This window comes from Myxocyprinus asiaticus, chromosome 26 (genome assembly GCF_019703515.2).
Source record: "Myxocyprinus asiaticus isolate MX2 ecotype Aquarium Trade chromosome 26, UBuf_Myxa_2, whole genome shotgun sequence".
NCBI classification, from domain to species: domain Eukaryota; kingdom Metazoa; phylum Chordata; class Actinopteri; order Cypriniformes; family Catostomidae; genus Myxocyprinus; species Myxocyprinus asiaticus.
This window is the reverse complement of record NC_059369.1, coordinates 21,329,659-21,352,142: the sequence shown is the minus strand read 5'-3', so window position 1 is coordinate 21,352,142 and position 22,484 is coordinate 21,329,659. Positions and strand designations below refer to the sequence as shown.

The window sequence follows — 22,484 nt, the reverse complement described above, 5'->3', positions numbered from 1 at the left end:
CAACATAATTCCCATAGTTCCATTTATGTTATTTCATAGTTTTAATGACTTTACTATTATTCTAAAATGTGAAAAAAAGAATTATAATAAAGAATGAGTGTTTCAAAACTTTTGACCGGTAGTGTGTGTGTGTGTGTGTGTGTGTGTGTGTGTGTGATATATATATATATATATATATATATATATATATATATATATATATATATATATATATATATATATATATTAGGCGGTTTGTCAAAATTAACTTCACTTGTTTTGTTTTTCTATTGATATATATATACAGTGTGTGTATATATATATATATATATATATATATATATATATATATATACTATATATACATATATATATATATATATACATATACATACATATATATATATATATATATATATATATATATATATATATATATATATATATATATATATATATATATATATATATATACACACACACACACACACACACACACACACACAGGCGGAATAATGTACAGATTTTGCTCTTATGGAAAGAAATTGGTACTTTAATTCACCAAAGTGGCATTCAACTGATCACAAAGTATAGTCAGGACTATATTTAAAAAAAAAACAGCACCATCACTATTTGAAAAAAGTCATTTTTGATCAAATCTAGACAGGCCCAATTTTCAGCAGCCATCACTCCAACACCTTATCCTTGAATAATCATGCTAAATTGCTGATTTGGTACTAGAAAATCACTTGCCATTATATCAAACACTGCTGAAATCTATTTGCTTCGTTAAATGAAGTTTAACATTGTCTTTGTGTTTGTTGAGTTGCCACAGTATGTAATAGACTGGCATGTCTTAAGGTCAATATTAGGTAAAAACTGCAAGTTTCTTTCTCTAGAAACTCGTCAGTCAATCATTGTTTTGAGGAATGAAGGCTATACAATGCTTGAAATTGCCAAAAAACTGAAGATTTCATACAAAGGTATACACTAAAGACAAAGGACAACTGGCTCTAACAAGGACAGAAAGAGATGTGGAAGGCCAGATGTACAACTAAAGACGATAAGTACATCAGAGTCTCTAGTTTGAGAAATAGATGCCTCACATGTCCTCAGCTGACAGCTTCATTGAATTCTACCCGCTCAACACCAGTTTCATGTACAACAGTAAAGAGAAGACTCAGGGGTGCAGGCCTTATGGGAAGAATTGCAAAGAAATAGCCACTTTTGAAACAGAAAAACAAAAAGAAAAGGTTAGAGTGGGCAAAGAAACACAGACATTGGACAACAGATAATTGGAATAGAGTGTTATGGATCTTAACCCCATTGAGCTTTTTTGGGATCAGCTAGACTGTAAGGTGCGTGAGAAGTGCCCAAAAAGTCAGCCACATCTATGGCAAGTGCTACAGGAAGTGTGGGGTGAAATGTCACCTGAGTATCTGGACAAACTGACAACTAAAATGCCAAGGATCTGCAAAGCTGTCATTGCTGCACGTGGAGGATTTTTTTTATGAGAATTCTTTGAAGTAGTTTAAGAAGTTCTGAAATTTTTTTTCAAGTTGTAATAGTAATTTTTCACGTTATTAATGTCCTGACTATACATTGTGATCAGTTGAATGCCACTTTGGTGAATAAAAGTACCAATTTCCTTCCATAAGAGCAAAATATGTACATTATTCCAAACTTTTGGCCACCAGTGTATGTATGTATGTATGTATGTATATATATATATATATACACACACACACACACACACACTTTTTTTTGCAATATTGTTTCCTAATGCAATGTAATTCATCCAATTGATTTCTATGACATCTCTAAGTGTGGCTAAAGTGTCCAAATACCTTTCCAGCACCCTATAATGAATCCAAAAGAAAGAGAGTGTGACCCAGGGTCACAATGACACTAAAGCACAAGTCAACACTCAACATCACCTCCTCAAACGAATAAACTGTTGTCATGGCAACAAGACGCAGCATGCACATGTTTTAGTGTGTGAAGAGAGAGCAGACAGGTGGAGCAGGTGAATGTAGCGGGGCTCTTGGATGTGAAGGGCTCTCACTCCACATACCCTCTTCTCCTGTCTTCGCCTCTCTCTTCCTCTCTCCACTCGCCTCGCCGGAGTCATTACCGTCTAATTAAGTGCATGGCTTGTAACACAAGCAAGGCATTAAACTGAAACATTTCGCCCTTGTAAACGATGAGAATGATTATCATGCTAATTCAGTCGCTCTGCTGAGGAAATTGGGAGGCAGTCATCGTATCTGCCACTGCTCGACTGACGGAGCCCTCACCCCTTTGATTCATACAGTCGCATTTTTGTCTACATATTGTTTGTGCTCTTTGTAGCCTCACCCTCTGCTAATGAAGAACTAAAGAGCGTCTTTCAGAAGTTTGCATATATTTGTACACTTTGAGGATGGGAGAGGTTTGCACACAAGAGTAGAAGAATGTCTAACGAGACAAAGGGATTCTGACACAACCCACTTCTTGAGAGGGAAACTGATGTTGCATTGTGTATGCAAGCACTGAAGTATATTTACTTATGTGAATGCAAAAAAAACGGTAAACACATTTTTAAAAGTCACAAATTCTGAAGTCTAATTAGCTGGAATGCTGTCTATTGAAAGTCTAAGGGGCTGCTCATACCAAATGCATTTTTGCATCCATGCACACTGTTTTGCAATTGTTTTCCTAAGAAAACTTGCGCTAGGCAGACATCTTTGACCGTTGTGCTGCATCTCGCACAAGAATGCTGTTTTTTTTTAGATGCCATGTCAGGTTAAAAAGACTTTTAAAAACGTGTCTCAAGACACCTGCGTTCTGCTCTATTTGTGGAGCTGTGTCTAGCTTTTTTTAGCGCAAGTATGCGCTCAGTTGAATGGCCCCTTTAAAGAATTTCCAGCGACAAGTATATTGTCTGTATACACTGAAAGCAAAAAGCACAGCCGAACAGAATATATGTTATGTTTACTATACAGCTATGTGGAGCAGGATTTTGGACCAATGAGATTTCACTGTGTGCAGGGCTACATCAAAATACACCATAGAATTAGAAATGATGTGATTGAACAAATGTCTTGTTGCTTGTCACAGTTACAGCTCATTCGGACCAAAACTAGCAAAAAAAAACAGACTTTATCGCTTGACGCTTTATCGCGCCATGCCTAGTTAGGAAACATGTAAGAGCTGAATTCAAAAGGTTGTTAGCATTGGCAGTACCTTAACAAGGCTGAATTCAAGGGTGTTGCTCTACAGGGGTCTTTGGTAGTGTGTGTGCATGAACAGAAAAACAGGTACTAAAACGACCCCCCAACACACTCGTTATCGCAATTGAGAGAGGATTCAGCCTCCTATCCTTTCTCCTCATTGTTCAATTTTTTATCTGTTTTCTTTTCACATCACTAAATCTGTCCATCTGATTTTTTCAAATGCGCTAAAAGCTAAAACAGAAATTACACAAAAAGAGTGTTTGATACGGACAAACTGGGTTCTAACAAGTTCTAGTCAGGAATATTTTCTGCCTTGTCAACTCTTCCATCTCCAGGCACACCTTTACATAGAACCCCCTGCTGCTGTAATTAAAGGTGTCCTTGACAGTGATATAGGTCCATTTCACACCCCTGGACCAAAGACTTTTCTTAAATCATTTTCCCCCTTTTTTAACAAACCAGCCTTCCACATCAACAGCTCAGTTAGACAGACCACACACACACACACACACACATATACACACACATTCACACTCACTAGGGTGTGTGATGTAAGGTGTAGCTGAGACCTCCTCTTTCTCTCCGCTCTGACTTGATGGAGGTGCTAAAGTCTTGATGAGTCTGTGGGGACCTCACACAGAGTCAGAGAATCAAACACGCTGCGATATTTGCATACTTTTATTCGTAACTGTGAGTATGTATGTGTGGGTGTGTGAGAGGACAAGGATAGAATAGGAGACAAAGGGTAATACGCAGACCCTATGTGGTAACGGTAGTACTCTGCTTTCATTTTTGCCTTTATATTTTGACCCCTCACTCGAACGCTACAGTGTGCACATGTTTATTTCCTTTTTGGAAATGGTTCCTCAACACTGAGCATTAAAAATACTTTTCGTGGAACAAAGCAAAATTGCTATGAAGACAGAAAAGGATCAAGCTTGCTTAGACTGTGTGTGTGTGTGTGTGTGTGTGTGTGTGTGTGTGTGTGTGTGTGTGTGTGTGTGTGTGTGTGTGTGTGTGTTTGCCCATACGTGAACCCATAGCACAGTTGGACTGCTCCTTCAGTATTTGGACGACTGTTTTAAAACTGGTATGACTACATTAATGCCAAAACTGACCATGAATCCCTAATCTACTTGGACCGACAATGCAAAGTTGCTGAGACAAGTCCACTTGCCCTGGTCATGCGGTGATAAATAGCAATTCTCAACATGAAAAGGCAAGTCAACATGAATTGTCATTCTTTCTGCAATTTCTGACGTATGTTCAGTGAGAAAAAGGGCTTGATTTTATCCATCAAGAATTGATTGGATTGTGAAAAATAGTCTCTATAACTTGTGTTTGGAGGGGAGGGGTTAAAACTATGAAGTAATACTGGTTTGGAGCAACATAAGGGTGAAAACATGATGACAGAATTTTAATTTTTGGATGACCTTTCATTTTAATAATTTCCATACACGTACACACAAGCACACTCACTGTGGATCAATGCTACCTGGGCTGAGGCAGGAAAAGGGATTGTGGTAGGGGCCTAAGGGCATAAACCCCACACCAGTAATCTGCCCCTGAAGCACTCATCCATACATAGCCTAAAAAAAGAGCAGAACTGCATCCTTACACACACATATACATCTGCTAAAAGTTAACACATCTCCATAACTCTAACTCTCTTTCACTCTCGCGCACACGCGCGCACACATGCACATGCATGTACATGCATGCACATGCATGCACGCACACACACACATTCAAATAGATACAAACTGTAATATGATTACTTTAGCCACAGGGAAGGACACATTATGTAGAATTGAAAATGAAGAGAATATGAGATGAAGGCAGAAAATCTTCTGTAATTATTCCACTCCTCTGCCTGACATCCTATGTCTACTTAAGCCTCAGTCACATCTATATCCTCAGGGCTGTCTAGTGCCTTTCCGCCCAGCACAAATCCGTGTCCATCTCTGCTCACTGCACATTCACTGCATCCTAACAACAAACAGGAATTAGAGAGAGTTGGGAAGAAATAATCCCTCTTTTTACATAAACCAGCATAGTTGGAACTTCTAAGTAGGGGTGGGAATCAGCAGGGACCTGGCGATATATGATATCATCATATCGATATCTGTGTCAGGATACGATAATTTTGCAATTCTTTGTTGTTCAAAACGGTAATACATGGAGGTCTTTCACTTGTTTTTCATTCATCTTCATTGAACTTTGTACAATTATGTTCTATGTGTTTTGAGTTTGGACTGGTATGCGTCAACCTAATGCTACAGTACGTTTCACCTTCTGACACACTTGTTTATTTTATTTTAGCTTATGTGAAAACATTTAAATTCTTGCCAAACAAATATTGATACAGTATAATGACACTTTGCAAAATGTAAAATATTTACAATAAAATACAAATATTTGCAATATTAAAAAAATGTCTGCCCACCCCTACTTCTGAATGTGAACCACTGTAACCACTGCAAGATTTGCATGCACTTCAATATATCTAAAAATAAAAGTGTGTGGACTGTATTTTAAAAATATAGGTCACCCCAAATTGAAAATTCTGTCATCATTTACACTCATGTTGTTCCAATCCTGTAAGACTTTCATTCCTTCATGGAACACAAAAGGAGATGTTAGGAAGAATGGCAGCCTCAGTCATCATTTACTTTTATTGCATGGAAAAAAGATACAATGAAAGTAAATGGTAACTGAGACTAACAAACTGCCCAACATCTCCTTTTGTGCTCCCAGGAAGAGAGAACGTAATACGGGTTGGGAATTAAAAGATGGTGAGTAAATGATGACAAAATTTTAATATTAATATTAAACTATCCCTTTAATATTTCTGCACACACGTCAAGTCATTTTCTCCATGATCTATTTTTAACACTCTTTAGTTTGGAGCCCCTCTTTTTTAAATCAACAGTTATAGCACAGGTATCAGTTTAATTACTGCAGGAGTGCTTTTAACATCTGCTTGAGTGTCACGTCTAGCAGGGCGAGTGTGTTCTGTGGCCTCGGCGGAGGTGTGAAGGGTGCGAGTTAAAATAAGAACAGTGGCATCTGGGAAGGCGGCTAACTGGGAGCCACAAAGACACGTATAAAGATGAACACCCTGTTTCCTTAGAAACACCACCACACCATGGAAGTACAGTGCGTGTGTGTGCGGGAATGATTGAGTGTGTGATGGTATGGGTGGGATGTTAATGCGCTGTAAACACTGTGGGAGGCTGCTGTGTATTTGAGAATGTGTGTGAGATGCGACTAATTGCATTGTATTAAGTACTGTCAAAATATGTCCTACAATACTAACACCAGGTTCTCAGGGTAGATTATGGGGGCTTGTGTGTGTTTGTGCATCTATGAATTTGTGAGTGTGTGTGTGCATACTAAGGAGAGATACACCAGATAGTGAACATAATGTTCCTCGTGACCATCTACACTATTAAACAACACCAAAAGAGCACGTTCCAGCTGAAAAAACAACAACAATTTAAGCCAGCCACCAGCTGGTTTGCTGGTCTTAGATGGTTTAAGCTAGTTTAGCTGGTCACCCAGCCTACCAGGCAGGGGTTTAGCTGGTCTAGCAAGTCTACAAGCCTGGCCAAACTGGTCTTCAGCTGATTTCCCAGTCTCACCAGCTGAAAGAACCCAATATCCCTCTGAAACCAGTATAAACAGACCAGCTTAACCAGTTTCACAACACTGGGAGACTAGCTAACCACTTTATGCTGTTTTTTTCCAGGGTTGTAAGAACATATTTTACTAATGATCGAAGAATAAAAGCATCCACACTCTAACGTCTTCACATTAAACTTAGCTTTTTCTCCCTAGAGGTATCTGGCTCTTCCACAGAGTTGGCGGGTGCGAGCCCTGGCCCTGCTCACTCTGTCGGTCAGTGCCGTTGGTTGCGAGTGAATCGTTGAGATCTGCAGGTAGCTAAAGGAGAGGCAAGGAAGGAAGGCGTAGGCTTCATGCTTTATGTTTTCAGTAATTAAAACAGCATTAGGCTATTTATTTTCTCTCCCCGTGCGTAGCTGATTGGGCATGAGGGAAATGTGGGACTCGCAAAGCCGAGAAAAGAGCACAATTACACGCCATCAGCAGACAACATTAACTCACTAATAGGAACACAGCAATAAAAGTTTATTATTATGGGGTAGCAATGATTGCCTGGTTTAAGCTAACATTTATAATACTTAGTGAAGATTAGGAGGCGAGTGCGGGTGAGGGGGGAAGGGTCACGGAAGATAACAGAAGACGGAATGGGAAACCTTTTCCTCACACTATTCTTTCCTCTGCGCATTTGAGCGAAGGATAAGGCTGCTGAGGGTCTGCTCCTGGGAGGATAGCACTCATTAGCCAGCCTTCCAGACCTCCATTATCTTCTTCACTAATGTTCTCTACAACTTACTCAAGATGGCTCACCTCCACACGGATCCCACGCTATTGGCTGCTGCCATAATGAGTGAGAGATTTGCTTGGTGTAGAGTAAGTGTGTTTAAAATAAGTTTGCTCTTTTGAGCGCCCTTTCCCTCAAGAGGTGACGGAAAGATGCATAAAGCCTATGGATATGTTGATCCTCGTCTTATGGAGGACACAAACAGACCCTGCTCACCCCCATAAATCCGAGCTATGCGAACACAGCTGCTGAGTCTAGGCAAATATTAACCAGCAGCACCTGGCATGGCAAGCGATTAATGTATGCAAAGCTACTTAGAAAGAGAAGAGGGGTTTCTGGCAGAAACCGAAATATATGATGATGAGAAAAACATGAGAAAGAAAGGTTAAAATGAATAAAGGCTATGAACTTGCAGTAGCAGGGAATGAGGTGAGCACTTGATCTGCTCTGGGCTAATGCAGTACGAGCGAGAGAGGGCGGCTTTCCCTTCTTTGGTATTCGCTTCACGTCAGGGGGATAAATTATTCAGAGCCCACGGAGACTCTGGCTTCATCGTGTAATGAGAAGGACACGCATTGATACCAAATATTGCTGTTGGGAAACTATTGATTGGAGAGCTATTTGTCCAGAGTTTGGTCTGGAAGCGATAGCTGTCAGTGGCTTTTAATATGACTGCCCAATTCTAAGTTCACCCTCCTCCCTCACTATCCATCCATCTTTTCCTTCCCTCCTTCTTCATCCTTCTTTACCATTCCCTCATGTCCCAGCAGTATAAAGGGGATTAACTGGTAGAGGAAAGAGGGGGCCGAGGTGTGAGTGAGACTAAGAGAAAATGTGCACACTACGAAAAGAAGGAAACACTGTCATTAAGGTGCCAGCAGAACAATTAACACCTATAGGAAATTCACAGAGTCAGCGTGTTGTTTACCCTTTGACCTCTGACCCCACATTCAAAGGTCACCAGAGCGTCAAAACATCCCCGTTTTGTTCTGAAACACCAATACCTAGGGCAAAATGGCGTTAGATTGGTGTATTAAAATTGAGGCAAGAGTATCAAGTAGCTTTCATGCTTAATTTCCCCTCTGTCCTCGGGTGAACACTGGCGTGTAACTGCTCTATAAGATCTGGCCCAGGAGAGGAGAGGATGCTTGCTTTGGCTCGGGCCTGAGAAGTTCTGTCTTTCCTATGGGTGGAGGGCATACAGAGGAGGCTTGTGGTTCCTCCAAGGTGGTCCAATGTCCCTAACGAGTTTCAAATGGAAAATAAGAAGCTCACTCTCTTGCATGGATGTCTCAGTCTTTATGTTAAACTATTCTGGCTGACATAGCAGCAACAAAAGTGTGTAAATATATTAAACAACATATTTCAATGCCAAATATGCTGCAAAGTGACTTAAAAGACCACCAAAATTCACTTCATTTACATATTTTCTATTGAAAAAAGTTTTGTCAGGACATACTGAGAGGCTTGTCCATTTTTTTTTTTTTTATATAGCCAATAGCCTTTAGTTTCATAACAGCCATGAACTATGGTTTGCTACTTAGAAGTTGGTTGTTGGGGAAAGGACATTCTCATTCTAGAAAGCATATGATTGGGCAAATATCTGTGTAGTGCAACATGAGTCATCAATATTTTTGGTTCATTTTCCTGAAAGAGAAAGACCACAAAGCAACACACAAAACTCTAAGTTTGATTTAATACGGTCTTTAAAAGTGATTTCTCTGAACTAGAAGTTGTAGTAAAGAAATATGTTTTGGCTATCTCTTTGAATCTTCAAAGTGAAGTTGCATTCTAGCTCACAGCTGGCACATGTGCTGGAGCAATGCAGTTCTGAGGGTGAGTAGCATGCAGCTGCAGCAATGGCCACACCACAGCCAACCCACTCATCACATGCACTGGCATGTGTGATGCACCAATGGCCATCTATGGCAGCATGGGCAGTGGCTTAAGAGAAAAGGGGACAGTAATAACCCTTTTCTTTCCCTCTTTCACGTACACACACACACACACACACACACACAGCCTTGCAATTAAAACATCACTATGTGGCAAAAAAATTACAATTAGAGAGTCTTATTTTACATACTTTCCAGAGAGGAGCGAAAAGGAGAGGCAAAAGGAGAAACAGGGATGAAAGAGACATAAGAAGAGAAAAAAAAAATCTCTGATTTTAAGCATGCGTTTTCAGATAACTTTGGCTCAATACTAGTTCTACTCTCAAATCAGGTCACTACAGTCTCTGTCTTGTGAAGTCAGACTGCAGCTCATTCTGTCCAAACACAGAAGCCTGGTACCTTGTAAACACAACTTATCTTTCAGGCAGACTGGGTAAAATCTTCACACCCTGACTCACTGAAATTGTGTCAAGTCAGCCAATCAGATTACAACTAGCCAGATAGAGAAAGTGCCAACTGTTTCTGTGTGATATATGCACTACATGGCAAGTGGATGGACTGTGGACAGTTCTTGGGTGTGCTGTCTGAGACTACTATGGTCCAAACTAATAAAACTAGGGCTGATGAGACTTTGTCCTAAAATGGCAATCCTCTAAAAGCAGACATCAAACAAAACAGATTGGTATTGACACCAAAACTTCTGCCTCAAAAAGCCACCTGAACATACCTTGAGCTTTATGTAGTTTAAAATACAGCTTATTATTTAAGACCTCTTACTCTAACATAAATTCCCATACACATTGACATCTCTCTCTACTTCTCAATGAACAAGTCTCAGTGAGATGTACACACACGGACAGGTGCCTTTAAAAGAGGCAATGTCTCATTATGAATGTGCATTTGAAGTGCGCAAACCTTTGACAGCATGTACTGTAAGTGTGTATCATTGCAGTGTGTGTGTTGTAAGTGGGGGAATCTAGGCCCTGTTAAACCTGGCTTTCCTTGGGGACTGCTCAGCTGATGAAGGGGTGGTGGGTTTGGCACAGGGGTCCGCAGCTCTAAGAAGTCAAATTACCTCTGAGCCCAACTCATCAGCTCCATGCACACCCACATGCCACACACTCATTAATAGTGTACTCACCAGCATATTAGCACAGACAGCACTCACACACACACACACACACACACACACACACACACACACACACACAAACACTACCAAAGTAACACTCATGCTGCAAGCCATGGACATAAAACACTCCCAACAACTACCCATGCTTGACTACACACATACATGCACAACATGCAAACACACAAAGGGACATGCACAAATATCTTCAAATAAACGCAACACATTCTCTTACACACACACACAGGGGCATTCTTGCGGGTCTCTAATGAAGCCCCAGTTGTGACGGCATGGAGGCGTCTGAGGCTCCGGTGGGATAATTATGCCGCTCCCTCGCAGCTGAGTTTGGCAGATGTAGGGGAGGGGTGCGAGTGGCGCCGAGCACGGAATAACGAGCGTGGGGGAGCGGAGGTGGGATTCGGCATGGACCCCGCCATCCGCCATTAGCAGCTTGGCACTGTCACAAATGAGTGTTTTTCACCAGAGCACCAGGAAGGGCTGCAAAATTCCAACAAATTCTAAGCTTGCACTCTGTCACAACACCCAGAGACAGTGAGAGAGAGAGAGCGAGAGAGAGAGACAAACAAAAGCAGGGTGGAAACAGAGGAAGATGGGAAAGGAGGGGGGGGGGGGGGAGGTGGGAGAAGGTTCACACCGCCATGACCGGATTTGTCACCTCTCTCAGCGCAGGGAGAGCAGACCGTGGCACCATGGGAAATTACCAAATCAGAATGCATTGATTTTTTTCAGGGGGGAGGCAAAAACATTCCTGAAAAATGGACATGCCTGAGAATTAAGAAGGAGATTGTCTAAGACCTTTGTATTATTGAGAGACGAGAGTAGTTGACTTTTGTTTTGCGAGGATGCGGAATAAAGTGCTCTATTGTATGCCTCTGGTACACAGGGACAACACACAGGACAGGCCAACTACTACATCTCACTCTCTTGCTAATACCTCCTCGACTTCCATTTGTCTCTCTTTGTCTTCTTGTACGGTAATTACCATAGTGTTGCCAAGGTAGGGCCATGTGTTTCACTCCAAAGAATAACTTACAGTAATTGTATAACTGAGTGTGTGTGTGTGTGTGTGTGTGTGTGTGTGTGTGTGTGTGTGTGTATATATGAGTGTGACAGAGGTTTTCTGGCTAGCTATAAGTGTAAAGAAATCCCACAGCAGTAGACTGAAAAATAATCTCTAAATGCTGTGCTTTCTGCCAGCTTTTTTTTCCTACACACTTCAAGTCTGGACAGTCCTTTTCCCAGGTTTGGTCATCTGAGTCATCAACCGCAGGCACTTTGACCTTGCAGGCCGATGTCAATGGAAACCAAGCCGCAGTGTTTGCTGCTTTCCTCACCCCATATCTGATGATACACACCGTCTGCTACAGCTGTAGCGTTTAACACATGCAGTATCTGTCACTACCTCACACTTTTCTGTAAAGAACAGCTGTTTTCGTTTCACAGCTGTTTTAAATAGGCACATACTGTAAGCTTTATTCCAACACCTAAGTAGACACAAAGGCCTTCTAAGGCAGCAGCGTAATCGTCATGAAACCTCTTAAGTGACCGATTCAGAACACTCTACATAAGCAGCAACTCTGTACGCCAAAGAAACAGCACTCCACACGGAAGACTCAGTTTTTAATTTAATAGAGTTTGATGTCAGCATGTTGCTATGCTAATGGTGTGATATTCTTATGAACTCAAAAATACATAGCACATATTGGTTAAAATAATGGATGTTTAATTACACTTAACTATTTTTATTGCGACAAGTGTCAAAATTAATCCAAGATAAAGCAAGAGAAATGTTGATTTTAAATAAATGTATTCGTTTCATTACTGAAAAGTAGCAATAAATATAGTTTGTTACCCAGTCAACTTAAATATTAAAGTAATTTAATAATAATAATTATTATTATAATTATAATTATTATTGTTGTTGTTGTTGCTATTGTTATTATTATTATTATTAAATTACAATAATATTTAAGTTGACTGAATTCTTTTAAGTCCAGATACAAGTTGAAAGTGTAAAGAGAGCAGGCTTTTTTCTACTTTCACTGGAATTACTGTTAATTTTGCTGCTGCATTTTACAGTTGATTATTTAAAAATAACGTTTTTCTTAATGGGATACATATTTTTTATGTTATTGTTCTTTATTTTATTATCAAATAGAGAAAACTAATGTGTAGTTAGAGGTTTGTGTTTCTTTCAATGAGTACCCTTAATCATTTGCACACAGTGAGGTATAGATATTCTAAACTGATTAAGAAAAAACAACACTGGTATCGCATTGGGATCAGTATTGGCCGATACTCAGAATTCAGGTATCGGAATTGGATTGGGAGAGAAAAATGATATCGGTGCATCCCTATTTAAGCAAAGTCATAACCCCTATGGCAGGGGTACTCAATACGCAGACTCCGGTCCGAAGGCCAATTCAATCCGGACTGAGGTCTAAATCTTTGTGCTAGTTATCTGACACCTGGCTAAGTGATTGTGTAGGCATACGCGTGTGGAGCGGGAATAAAGCACGCTCAGCGCTAGAGAGAAATATTTCTCCAGCGCTACACGCTTATTCTTGCACTGAACGTGCTTTATTACCGCTCTGCACGCGTTGCCTCTAATCCCGCTATAGAGTCGCCGCATAAAGCCTGAACTGTACGTAGTTGAAGGCAGATACTGGCATCTTTCACTTAAAATGCAGAAAACTAAAAAAGTCTTTCACACTGCAGAAAACTAAAATGAAGCAAAGTAAAACTATCTACATCTGTCTGATGAGTGATTCAGATGGTTCAGCTAAGCCAGGTATGTGTCAGGATAAGTTAACTTGCCGCCTTTAGACTATACTGTTTTTCTGTCTAAATTTAGCTTCATTAATCAGCATGTTAGCCTTTCATAATAAACAAATTTGTAAAAAATAATCATAGATGTCATCATGGCATGGGTGGCAAGGAAAGCCTATTTATATTTAAATTAAGCAAACAGTATTTTTATGCTTCACTGTTGTTATGTAAATTGTTTGTTTGTTTGTTTGTTTGTTTGTTTGTAGATTCTCACTTTAAAGGAAAATATAACAATGGTCCATTGAGACTTAAATTTTTATACATTTTCTCTCAGGGGACACCCTTGAACCCACATACAGTATTTTTTTATCAGTCAAAAGGCCTCCTACGCTATGTCCCATGAATACTCTGAATGTAAAAATATTTAAACACAGAAACTGGACTGCTGTCATTCAGCTTCAAAACTAACTGTTTGTCTTATTCTGAGAGTTTTGAAGAGACTATTTTGACTGTTTAGGATTTATTTTTTTAATGTTTTTTTTTACAAAGTAATATTGCTGCCAATGTGACAAGTTATAAAAACTATTCGAAAATATATATTATATCATTTCATTGACACTATGTAAGCTACGTATTATTATCTGGACCTTTGCTCGGAAGGAAATGTAGAGACTGGACCTCTTGGAGCTTTAATTGAGTACCCTTGCCCTATGGGTGGTTATTTCGTAGTCATACAAGTGCAGCTCCTGTCAACTTGAATGGGGAAAGACCAAAATCTCTTAAACAGTTGTATGTATGAACAATGTATGAATCAAAATCATTGGGAATGCAGACATGGTTTTCCATGCATTTTTATTGGGCTATATCCATGTATGTGGTAACAGACAAATGATAGAACAGTGAAATCGCTCACAGGAACTTTTAACTTCTCCATCTTGACTGCACTCAACTCCAGTATCTCACACACTCACAGACGGGTGGCATGAGCTCCACTGTCTTCACTCTCATTGGTAGTCACTTGCGAATGTAGCTCGTCATTTGCATAAAGTTGAAATTTTCTTAAATTTGTCTCGTCACTCGCCGCGGTGATCTCTGTCCCCAACGGTCACTGCAGCTTCTGTCACCGTAAGTCGCTCTGTTCTCATTGACAATGAACGGGATTGTGTCGCTTTGTCTCACAATGCCGCCGGTGGTGTGAACAGGGCTTTAGAATTTGGCCAAAAGGAGGTATCTTAGGTGCTAGCATAATTAAAATGCCTACCTTTTGGAACAGAGGTCGCATCAAGAACGTGCCTATGATGCCTTAAAATGCTGCCTACAGAGGTAGCGGACTAGGTTTGTAAGTTTGCGTTACTTGTTTATTCGACTATCTCTGTCCGTCTATCTTCCTCTAATAGTAAATGATCAATTTCAAGGTGACCCTGGCTGAATTACGGTGAGTATTTTGTGCGTGCGGGCAGGCAGGCGGCTGCAGCCTGGACTCAGTAATTAACACCAGCGCCTAATGAAGTCCAGCTGCTCACCGTGCAGACTGAGAGGCTGCCAAAAACCAGGAGAGCCCCTGTCAGCCAGCTTCATCCTCCTCACTCGCTCTCACTCACTTCCGAAGGTCAACCTCCCTCATCAGCACCCGGTCAGATCATCGTTCTCTCTCTCTCTCTCTGTCCCTCCCTCTATCTGTATCCATTCCTCCCTCTGCATCTCTGCACTGAGAAGGGAGGAAAAGCACTGATCATGCATTCCTCCTCTCATTTCATCCCTTGTTCCATGCCAAATATCTCTCATTTCCCCTCTGTCACACGGATCCCTCGCCATCTCTCCCGTCCGTCACATCTCTCGATTTCCCTCTCTCATTCTCTTAATCTCTCCATCAGTTCGCTGCCTGAAATTGTTCTATGGTTCAAGGAGAAATATTTGGGTATTTGGGTAATGCTGTACAGCCAGTGAGGACACAGCATGATAAAACTGAGCCAATCACACAGCTCCTTTTCCAAACCTCTGGGGTGGAAACGAAGCAGTAAATAGATTGTCTAAAGACATGAAATAAAGAGGCGTTCTTTTCTGATACACCCAGTCTATAAAGGTCCATGAATGTAACACACCGGTACTGTTTAAATGAAAACTAGATTTAAAATTTTTTGAAACAAATGAGATTGTTCTTTGCTTGTGCAAACTTGCAGACTCAATTCTAGGATTTTGTAGGTGGTTGCCAGGGCAATATGGTTGCTCATTTGTTCTGAAAGGTTGCAAGTGTGTTGCTATGTGGTTGCAAGGGGTTTCTGGGTGGTTGATTGGGCATTGCTAAGTGGTTTCTTAAGTCAAAAGAGCCCTTCCCCCAAGTCTCTATGATATTCTGGTCCCTATGGCTCAGGCTACTCCTTTAATGTACGTATATGGGATTTTTTTTCACCAATTTAATTGTCCATCATGCAAAATCATAAGTCTGATCACTCAGAAAGTTAATATCACACTTCTCCTTAACAACTGGTAACAGTTATGTGCTTAAATTTAATACTAAGGGTTAGGAGATTTTCAAAACGCTAACCCATGTTTGTGCAATAGTAAGAGTGATGCTTGCTTTACAAAGCACAAAATAATGAAAGAAAATGTAAATAATAATAATACAAATAAAGCGAAGCAAACTCGTGAGGGGTGAAAAAGGAGATAAAGGTGTTCCAGGGGTATATTTTTAGTTTATTTGTTTGTTGTATTTACATTTTTTAAAGTACCCCTTTCAAATTATTTCAATATGTAGACGCAGAAAATTTTAAGCAAACAATCTGGGTAAAATAAACTTGAAAAAAAATGTGCCTTCAGCAGAAAGAAGAGTAGTTTGCATCCTTGCAATTAATTAATGATATTAATGCTTTGAACAAACAAGGTCTAAAACTCAAAGCAAAAATTATAAAGACGTCATGCCTCTGAATGCAGAGGCATATACATTCAACAGAACATGGAGACAAACAAACAGTAGAGGCATGTTTTGGAAACATCCCTAAAATAAATCTAACAGGGGATTGGCCTATCGCAGATTTACCCTGTCCCCCACCTCCTCTGTTTTATTTACCAGTCACACCCTTGAATTCCCACCTGGATTTATCCTTCCTGCCTTCCATCTCCTCTCCCACTCTGACTCCTATTCCGGATCAAAGCCGGAGTTCCTGTCATACAGGCACCTCTCGCGGCTCCTCTGAGAGCGGCCTTTGAAGAGTCCGGCCCCAGGTGGCTCCTTCTCCCACGCACATACACACACACTCTGAGGGGCCCCCACCCTGTCTCTATGGGACCTCCACCCCCGCCCTTCCATCGAGAGTGTATGTTCCCCTGATTCCTTCTTGTCTCACAGAGAGCACTGATGAGCTGTGACATCCGCTTATTCCTTCCTCCCACACACACTCACACACACAATCACACACTGTGCTGATGTGTAGAAGCAAGATCACACCAGACAGCAGATGTTAATTATCAGTGAGTATTTAAGAGAGCTTTATTTGCAGTGTACCTGGAAATGGGGGCGCTCACCTGTATGGCTCTGTACCGACCGATGTTAGACGGAGCAAGTGTTCGGGAAACTTTTTTGAAAAATAAGTCTGGTGACTACTACATCACTTTTAACCCTCCATTATCATCACATTCTCTCCTATTTTTCACAATCCCATATCCGGCATGTAACATCACATGAGCGGAAGTTCTCTCTGGCAGTTACGACAGATGCCACTGTCACCAGAGAAATAAATTCAGAATATTTAACAAATTAAGTGAGGAGCAAATTGCGGCTGGCCTGTTCATTATGCACGGATACGCAGGCAGCTTGTTTGTCTTTTTAACAATTACCACACGGAGAGGGGAGGGTGACGGGCTCCCAATATCGTCACTCCCTCCCCTCCACGGCAGCTGGCAAAGACACACCTGAACAGATCTGGGATGGCAAGGAGGGGGGAAACGGGCCAGCTGCAGACTTACCTGAGAAAGATACTGTATGTATATATACCAGTCCACCAAACCCCCATCCATCCAACTGTAGCACTTCCTGTGTCAATGATCAGCATGCGTGAGTGCAAATATCTGTTCCATACAAATTCTCTGGTAACGACACTTTTCCTCCAAGGACACCTGCAACCCCCACTCTTGCAATCTCTGCGCGCCGACCGCAATGTACCTAATTTTCCATTCTGTTCCCACACCGTTTGGAGGAGGCTCCCCCTGAGCAGTTCTCTTATAGATCTCCAAACAGCTTGTAATTACCTTTAATAAACAGCATAAGAAGCAAATCAAGCGCAAATGTAGCAAAATGAGCTCTCAGGGGTATCAGACATCACTCAGCCTTGCAAACAATTATTTCAGCAAATCATTGCTGCCTCTCTCCCTTTTCAACATGACATTCTCTGTGGGGGCTATTTGAAAGAGGAGAGGGAGAGAGGGATAGATAGAAAGAGAAAGAGTTAAGGAATTACATCTGTTAGGTCAGAGAACTTGTTAGGGGTCATGCACTACCTAGTGTTGATTAGAGTGCATGTTTATGGCCGTTATTCATGCATACTTTTATCTATATACTTGTCAAATTTATGTATTAAGGAGCTCATTAAGTAAGAGATAATGTACACTCAAGCCGGTCATTATCGGAAAACAAACCCTGACATGGTGATCAGAAATCCAGAGGTCTTGTGTTACCCTTAAGAGGTTTATTTTGCAATAATGACCACCTGACTGTACAACCTGGTCTCATAGAAACACGTAACTAAATCTACATTTTTGCAAAATGATTTTAACGTGGCTTGTTGTGCGTATTGCAACAGATTCCTGGTGAAATACACTAGAGGCACTACAACAACAATGTATTCTCTTCTCTTTCAGACAAATCATGAGTAACAGGGCAGATTTTAGTCCTGTTTCTCACACAATGCTATCTTATGACATCAAAACACATTTACAACAGTGCAAGACTTGTAAGGCATTTAATGTTTGCATTACATAAATTACATTTAGAATCTTGCTCAAGAGCGATACAAATTTTGTGTTAGCTCAACTGATTTACGCTTGCAATGCAAAGGACCCTGGCATGAGACCTAAAGAGCATGGAAGTTCACAAATCAGCTGAAAGTGTTATAGACACACAGCAAAATGATGTGGTTGCTGCAGCAATTTTCATGTCACAACTGCTTTTACCGACACTATTGGTTAGGTTTAGGTTTAAGGTAGGGAGAACGGTTTTGTTGATTTAAAACTCGATAGGGCATTAACCATTAAAACCTCATATGTTTGGGAGAAATTTCAACTCCCTTTAAGAGGCACTTAGCGGAAATTTCACCTCGGAACTGCCTGTTAAGAGCAGCTCGTAATGTCATTTGGGGAGGGGTTATACGGTGTCTCTCCTCTTTCTTCTCTTACTCCACCTGTCGCTCTGTTGGTACATGGGCAGTTCCATTTCTTATTGGCTTTTCGTGACGTAACTGCAGAGATGTAACGAGCGGAAGAGTATAAAACCGCTGCATTAATCCTTGACGATACTCGCAATATTTCATCTGTGGTCTGTCACTCAGCCGTATGGTTGCTTGTGTGTGTGTGTGTGATTTGTTGTATCTCTGCTAAGTTTGTAGCAAGCCTTTCTGAAGTGCAGAGTACACCAGTTGATCTCATCCGCCTTGCCTGTTGTACAGAGTATTAACTCCTATCTACAAATTCCTTGTAAATAACTCGCACAGAGACGGAAGTGGGTCCAGTGTTTGTTTTTTTGTTTTTTTATTCTTTTGTGTCTGTAAGTTTTTTCCTGTTTTTGGTTTAGTTAGGGAGTTTATGATAATCTTTTCTTTCTTTTAATTATTAATGTGCTTAGTTTTGGGAAAGTTAGTTACTGGTTTTACCTTATTCTTATTCCCTGATGAAAACAAGAGAAATCAAACAAGGAAACAGGAAGAAGATGTGTGTTGATAACTTGCCAACTAGACACTATATTGTTATATTGCAACCTTAAGAGTCTGAATATTCTGAACCTGTGGATCCATCTACCGGGTTCGTCCGGGATGCCACGATACAACCACATAATATAATTTTACAAAAATGTCACCACAGTCACATAATTTTCATGAGATCAGCCTCTGATTATAAATTATCCCGCTTATCACACAGCTACTTACCAAATAAATAAATGGACAAATTGAATAGAGTTGACATTTTTGTGTACAAAAGACAAAATCAGTTAACTGAGACAATGGTTAATTTTACAGTCTCGTGGGAACTGTACAAAAACATTTAACAGCAAAATGCCACGATTGACTAAACAGAATTAAGTATTCCAATAAAGCCAAACAATAGTGTCTGCACGTGTTAACTTTGGCTAAACGCCAGGGCATGATCTGATCAACCTCTGGACTGGCACCCTACAGTATATTCGATTTTCATCATCATCTCCTCTTTTTCTCCCTCTCTCCATCCACCTCTAGCAGCAGCGCACCCTCCATCAACCCCCAAACGTTGCCCGGCCCCTCTGTATGATGTGTATGAGGGGCTGTCATCTGTTCCCATGCTCACCACATGGACAGCAGTAGAAAGCGTCACACCATTAACAAGCCAAAAAAACCAACCCAACCCTTTAAAACATTAGAACACTGAAGAATAGCTGCTCTCACCAAAACCACTCAAACTAACACCGGCTCTGTGTATGCAATAGAGACATCAGGGGCTGGATAACAGGGAGTGACATGCAAAGTGAAGGAATGAGGAGTTATTTTGCTCTCATGTCTACAGAATGGAGGGGGCTGGAAAATGGATATACAAACACATAGAGATACACAGTCCCTCCACACAGGGACACACAGTGTGGCCCTAGGCTAGACAATGGCTCGCATATGCTCAAGCATGCACTCAGTGAAGTGAACCCTCAGTCACATTATCTACATCCATTGACTCCTAAAGCTTGTTGTGTGCTGCCTCATTAAGTCTGTGCTGACACAGACAGACCACGCCAGGTCTTCTTTAGTAGCCAGCATCTGTGTAAGTGTGTCTCTCTACAGCACAGAGATGGGGCATCGCCTACAGCAAAATACGGATCCACTGCTCTGCGACATCACTTCCTTTAGCATAAGCTAAGCTAAAAAGTGGTTATCTGTATAAGGATACTAGAGGTTTCCCACATTTTTCGACCCCATTTACACTTGTTTTAGCAGAGCAGTTGATTGAGTAGGCAGTTGTTTACTGTTGTCTGGAAAATACCTGGACAGATTAGTGTCACATGCCTTTTTCGACAACCTCCAAATGTGAAGACAAAACATTTTGGAACCTTTTTACACCTTTATTTAGCTCTGTCCACTTGCAATCAGACCACCTGAATCAGACCTTAATACCAGGTGTAAACAGGGTTTTGACCAATGAATTCCATGATTACTGGAAAAAACATTTGATTTCATAATTTTATAGATATTGCCTTTAACATGCTTTAAGTTTTTAACATATTTCCATAACTCCAGGCCTACAAATCGCTGAAATTTCCATTTTTTGTTTTTGTATACATTTTTTTTTTTTGAGAATGGGAACACTACTACAATGTCAATACCTCACGGTCACAATTCAATGAGACACAAAAGACAACAAACAAATCATCTGATCTTTCACCTGCCACTACAAAACAATCAACATTCCTGACTGCATAGAGATACATCAATATAATATGAAAATTAGGAGTTGTGATGTGACACTACAAAAGATTCACATACTGAAAAGTGCACCCATTGTTAAAACATGAACACTATTATGACATCACAGAGAACACCCTGGGGTCAAACGGGAATCATCTATCTGGTGTTGCCTTGACAACACATGTGCGACTCATGCTCCAGGCATCAGAATCACTGGGATGAATAACTAAGAATCAACGGTGACATTGACAGTATTCTCTAGAGAGCAGCATCATTCAGGTGTATGTATGTTCATGCCCCTGGCCCAACCCCATGCATAAATAACCACTATGTCAATGTGTGTGCATGTAAGTGTGTGTGTTTAAGCGTAAACTGGCACAAGGAATGTGGTATGGAAATCAAATGACATGGGCTGACATAGCTCTAGGGTTGTTTCTTTAACCCCTGTCATATGCCTTATTCTTTAAAGGGCCATATCATTAAAAAAAAAAATTCAAACTTGTTCCAACATTGTTTTCTTGATTTCAGAAACCTGAATTCATTACTACATGACAGCCCACGTTTAGTATGTCAACAATGCCTATTCTAATATGGCCTTTCCCAGTCACTGTGAAGTATGAGGAAATAGTATAGATAGACTACTATTATTCCTGAATCATACTTGTATGAACTATAACATGAGAAAGGAAGATATTATAACTCCAGTTGGTATACAAATAACATTTATAGTAAGAAGTAGGAAAGTCCGCCAAACATTGTGTTATTGCTGCCAATTCAATTCTAAGCATTAGAGAGAGGGTGGAAAATGGTCATGAAAACTAAATTATGGGGAACTCAGGAAAAAAATTATAATAAAAAAATTATAAATGTATGATATGATAAGTGACCAATCATGCACTGTACTCCACTACAGCTCTGCCCATTTTACTCAAGCAGTGAGAGATGTATGTGTGCTTGGGGGGAGGGGGGGGAGGATCATTCATTCAGGTCATCTAGCTAAGAATGGAGAGAGATAAGGGGAACAAACCTTGCAGCTGTGCGGGCTCTCCTATGGGCCGTCCGACAGGCAGGGAAGGGTGGAAAGAGAAGGCAGGGTGACAGTTAGTCAGCAGCTCTGTGATCACATGAGTGTTAGATGGTGGAGGAGGGGGTCATACACGGGGGTCATGGATCATTCATGGTGACTGTATGGAGGGAGATTGGGCTACCATTGTTGCGCATGTCACAAAACAGCGTTCTGTCAAAAAATATGTATATTACTCTAGAACTAGACCAACTATAAAGTTTAGCTTTTTCAGCATTCAAATATGGTGCGTAAAGACAGATTTCACATCAATGTCAACATATTTGAATGCAGACAAGCACGAATGAGATCTGAGAGCTACGGCAGAGCAGAAGAACAACAGTGAACAACAAAGCTATTGTATGCTTTCAGAA

General features: G+C 40.6%; 1 protein-coding gene across 4 annotated transcripts in view; it reads right to left on the bottom strand.

Annotated features, from left to right (window-relative positions):
* LOC127417404 (zinc finger protein 423-like) overlaps positions 1-22,484 on the bottom strand; it is a 207,034-nt gene that overhangs the window by 76,526 nt on the left and 108,024 nt on the right. For 2 of the 4 annotated variants that reach the window (XM_051657436.1, XM_051657437.1), the window contains exon 6: positions 22,075-22,095. The exons of the other annotated variants lie outside the window; for them this stretch is intronic. In XM_051657436.1, the coding sequence (XP_051513396.1) occupies positions 22,075-22,095 (21 nt within the window). The remainder of the gene's footprint in view (positions 1-22,074; positions 22,096-22,484) is intronic. 4 annotated transcript variants of the gene reach the window in all.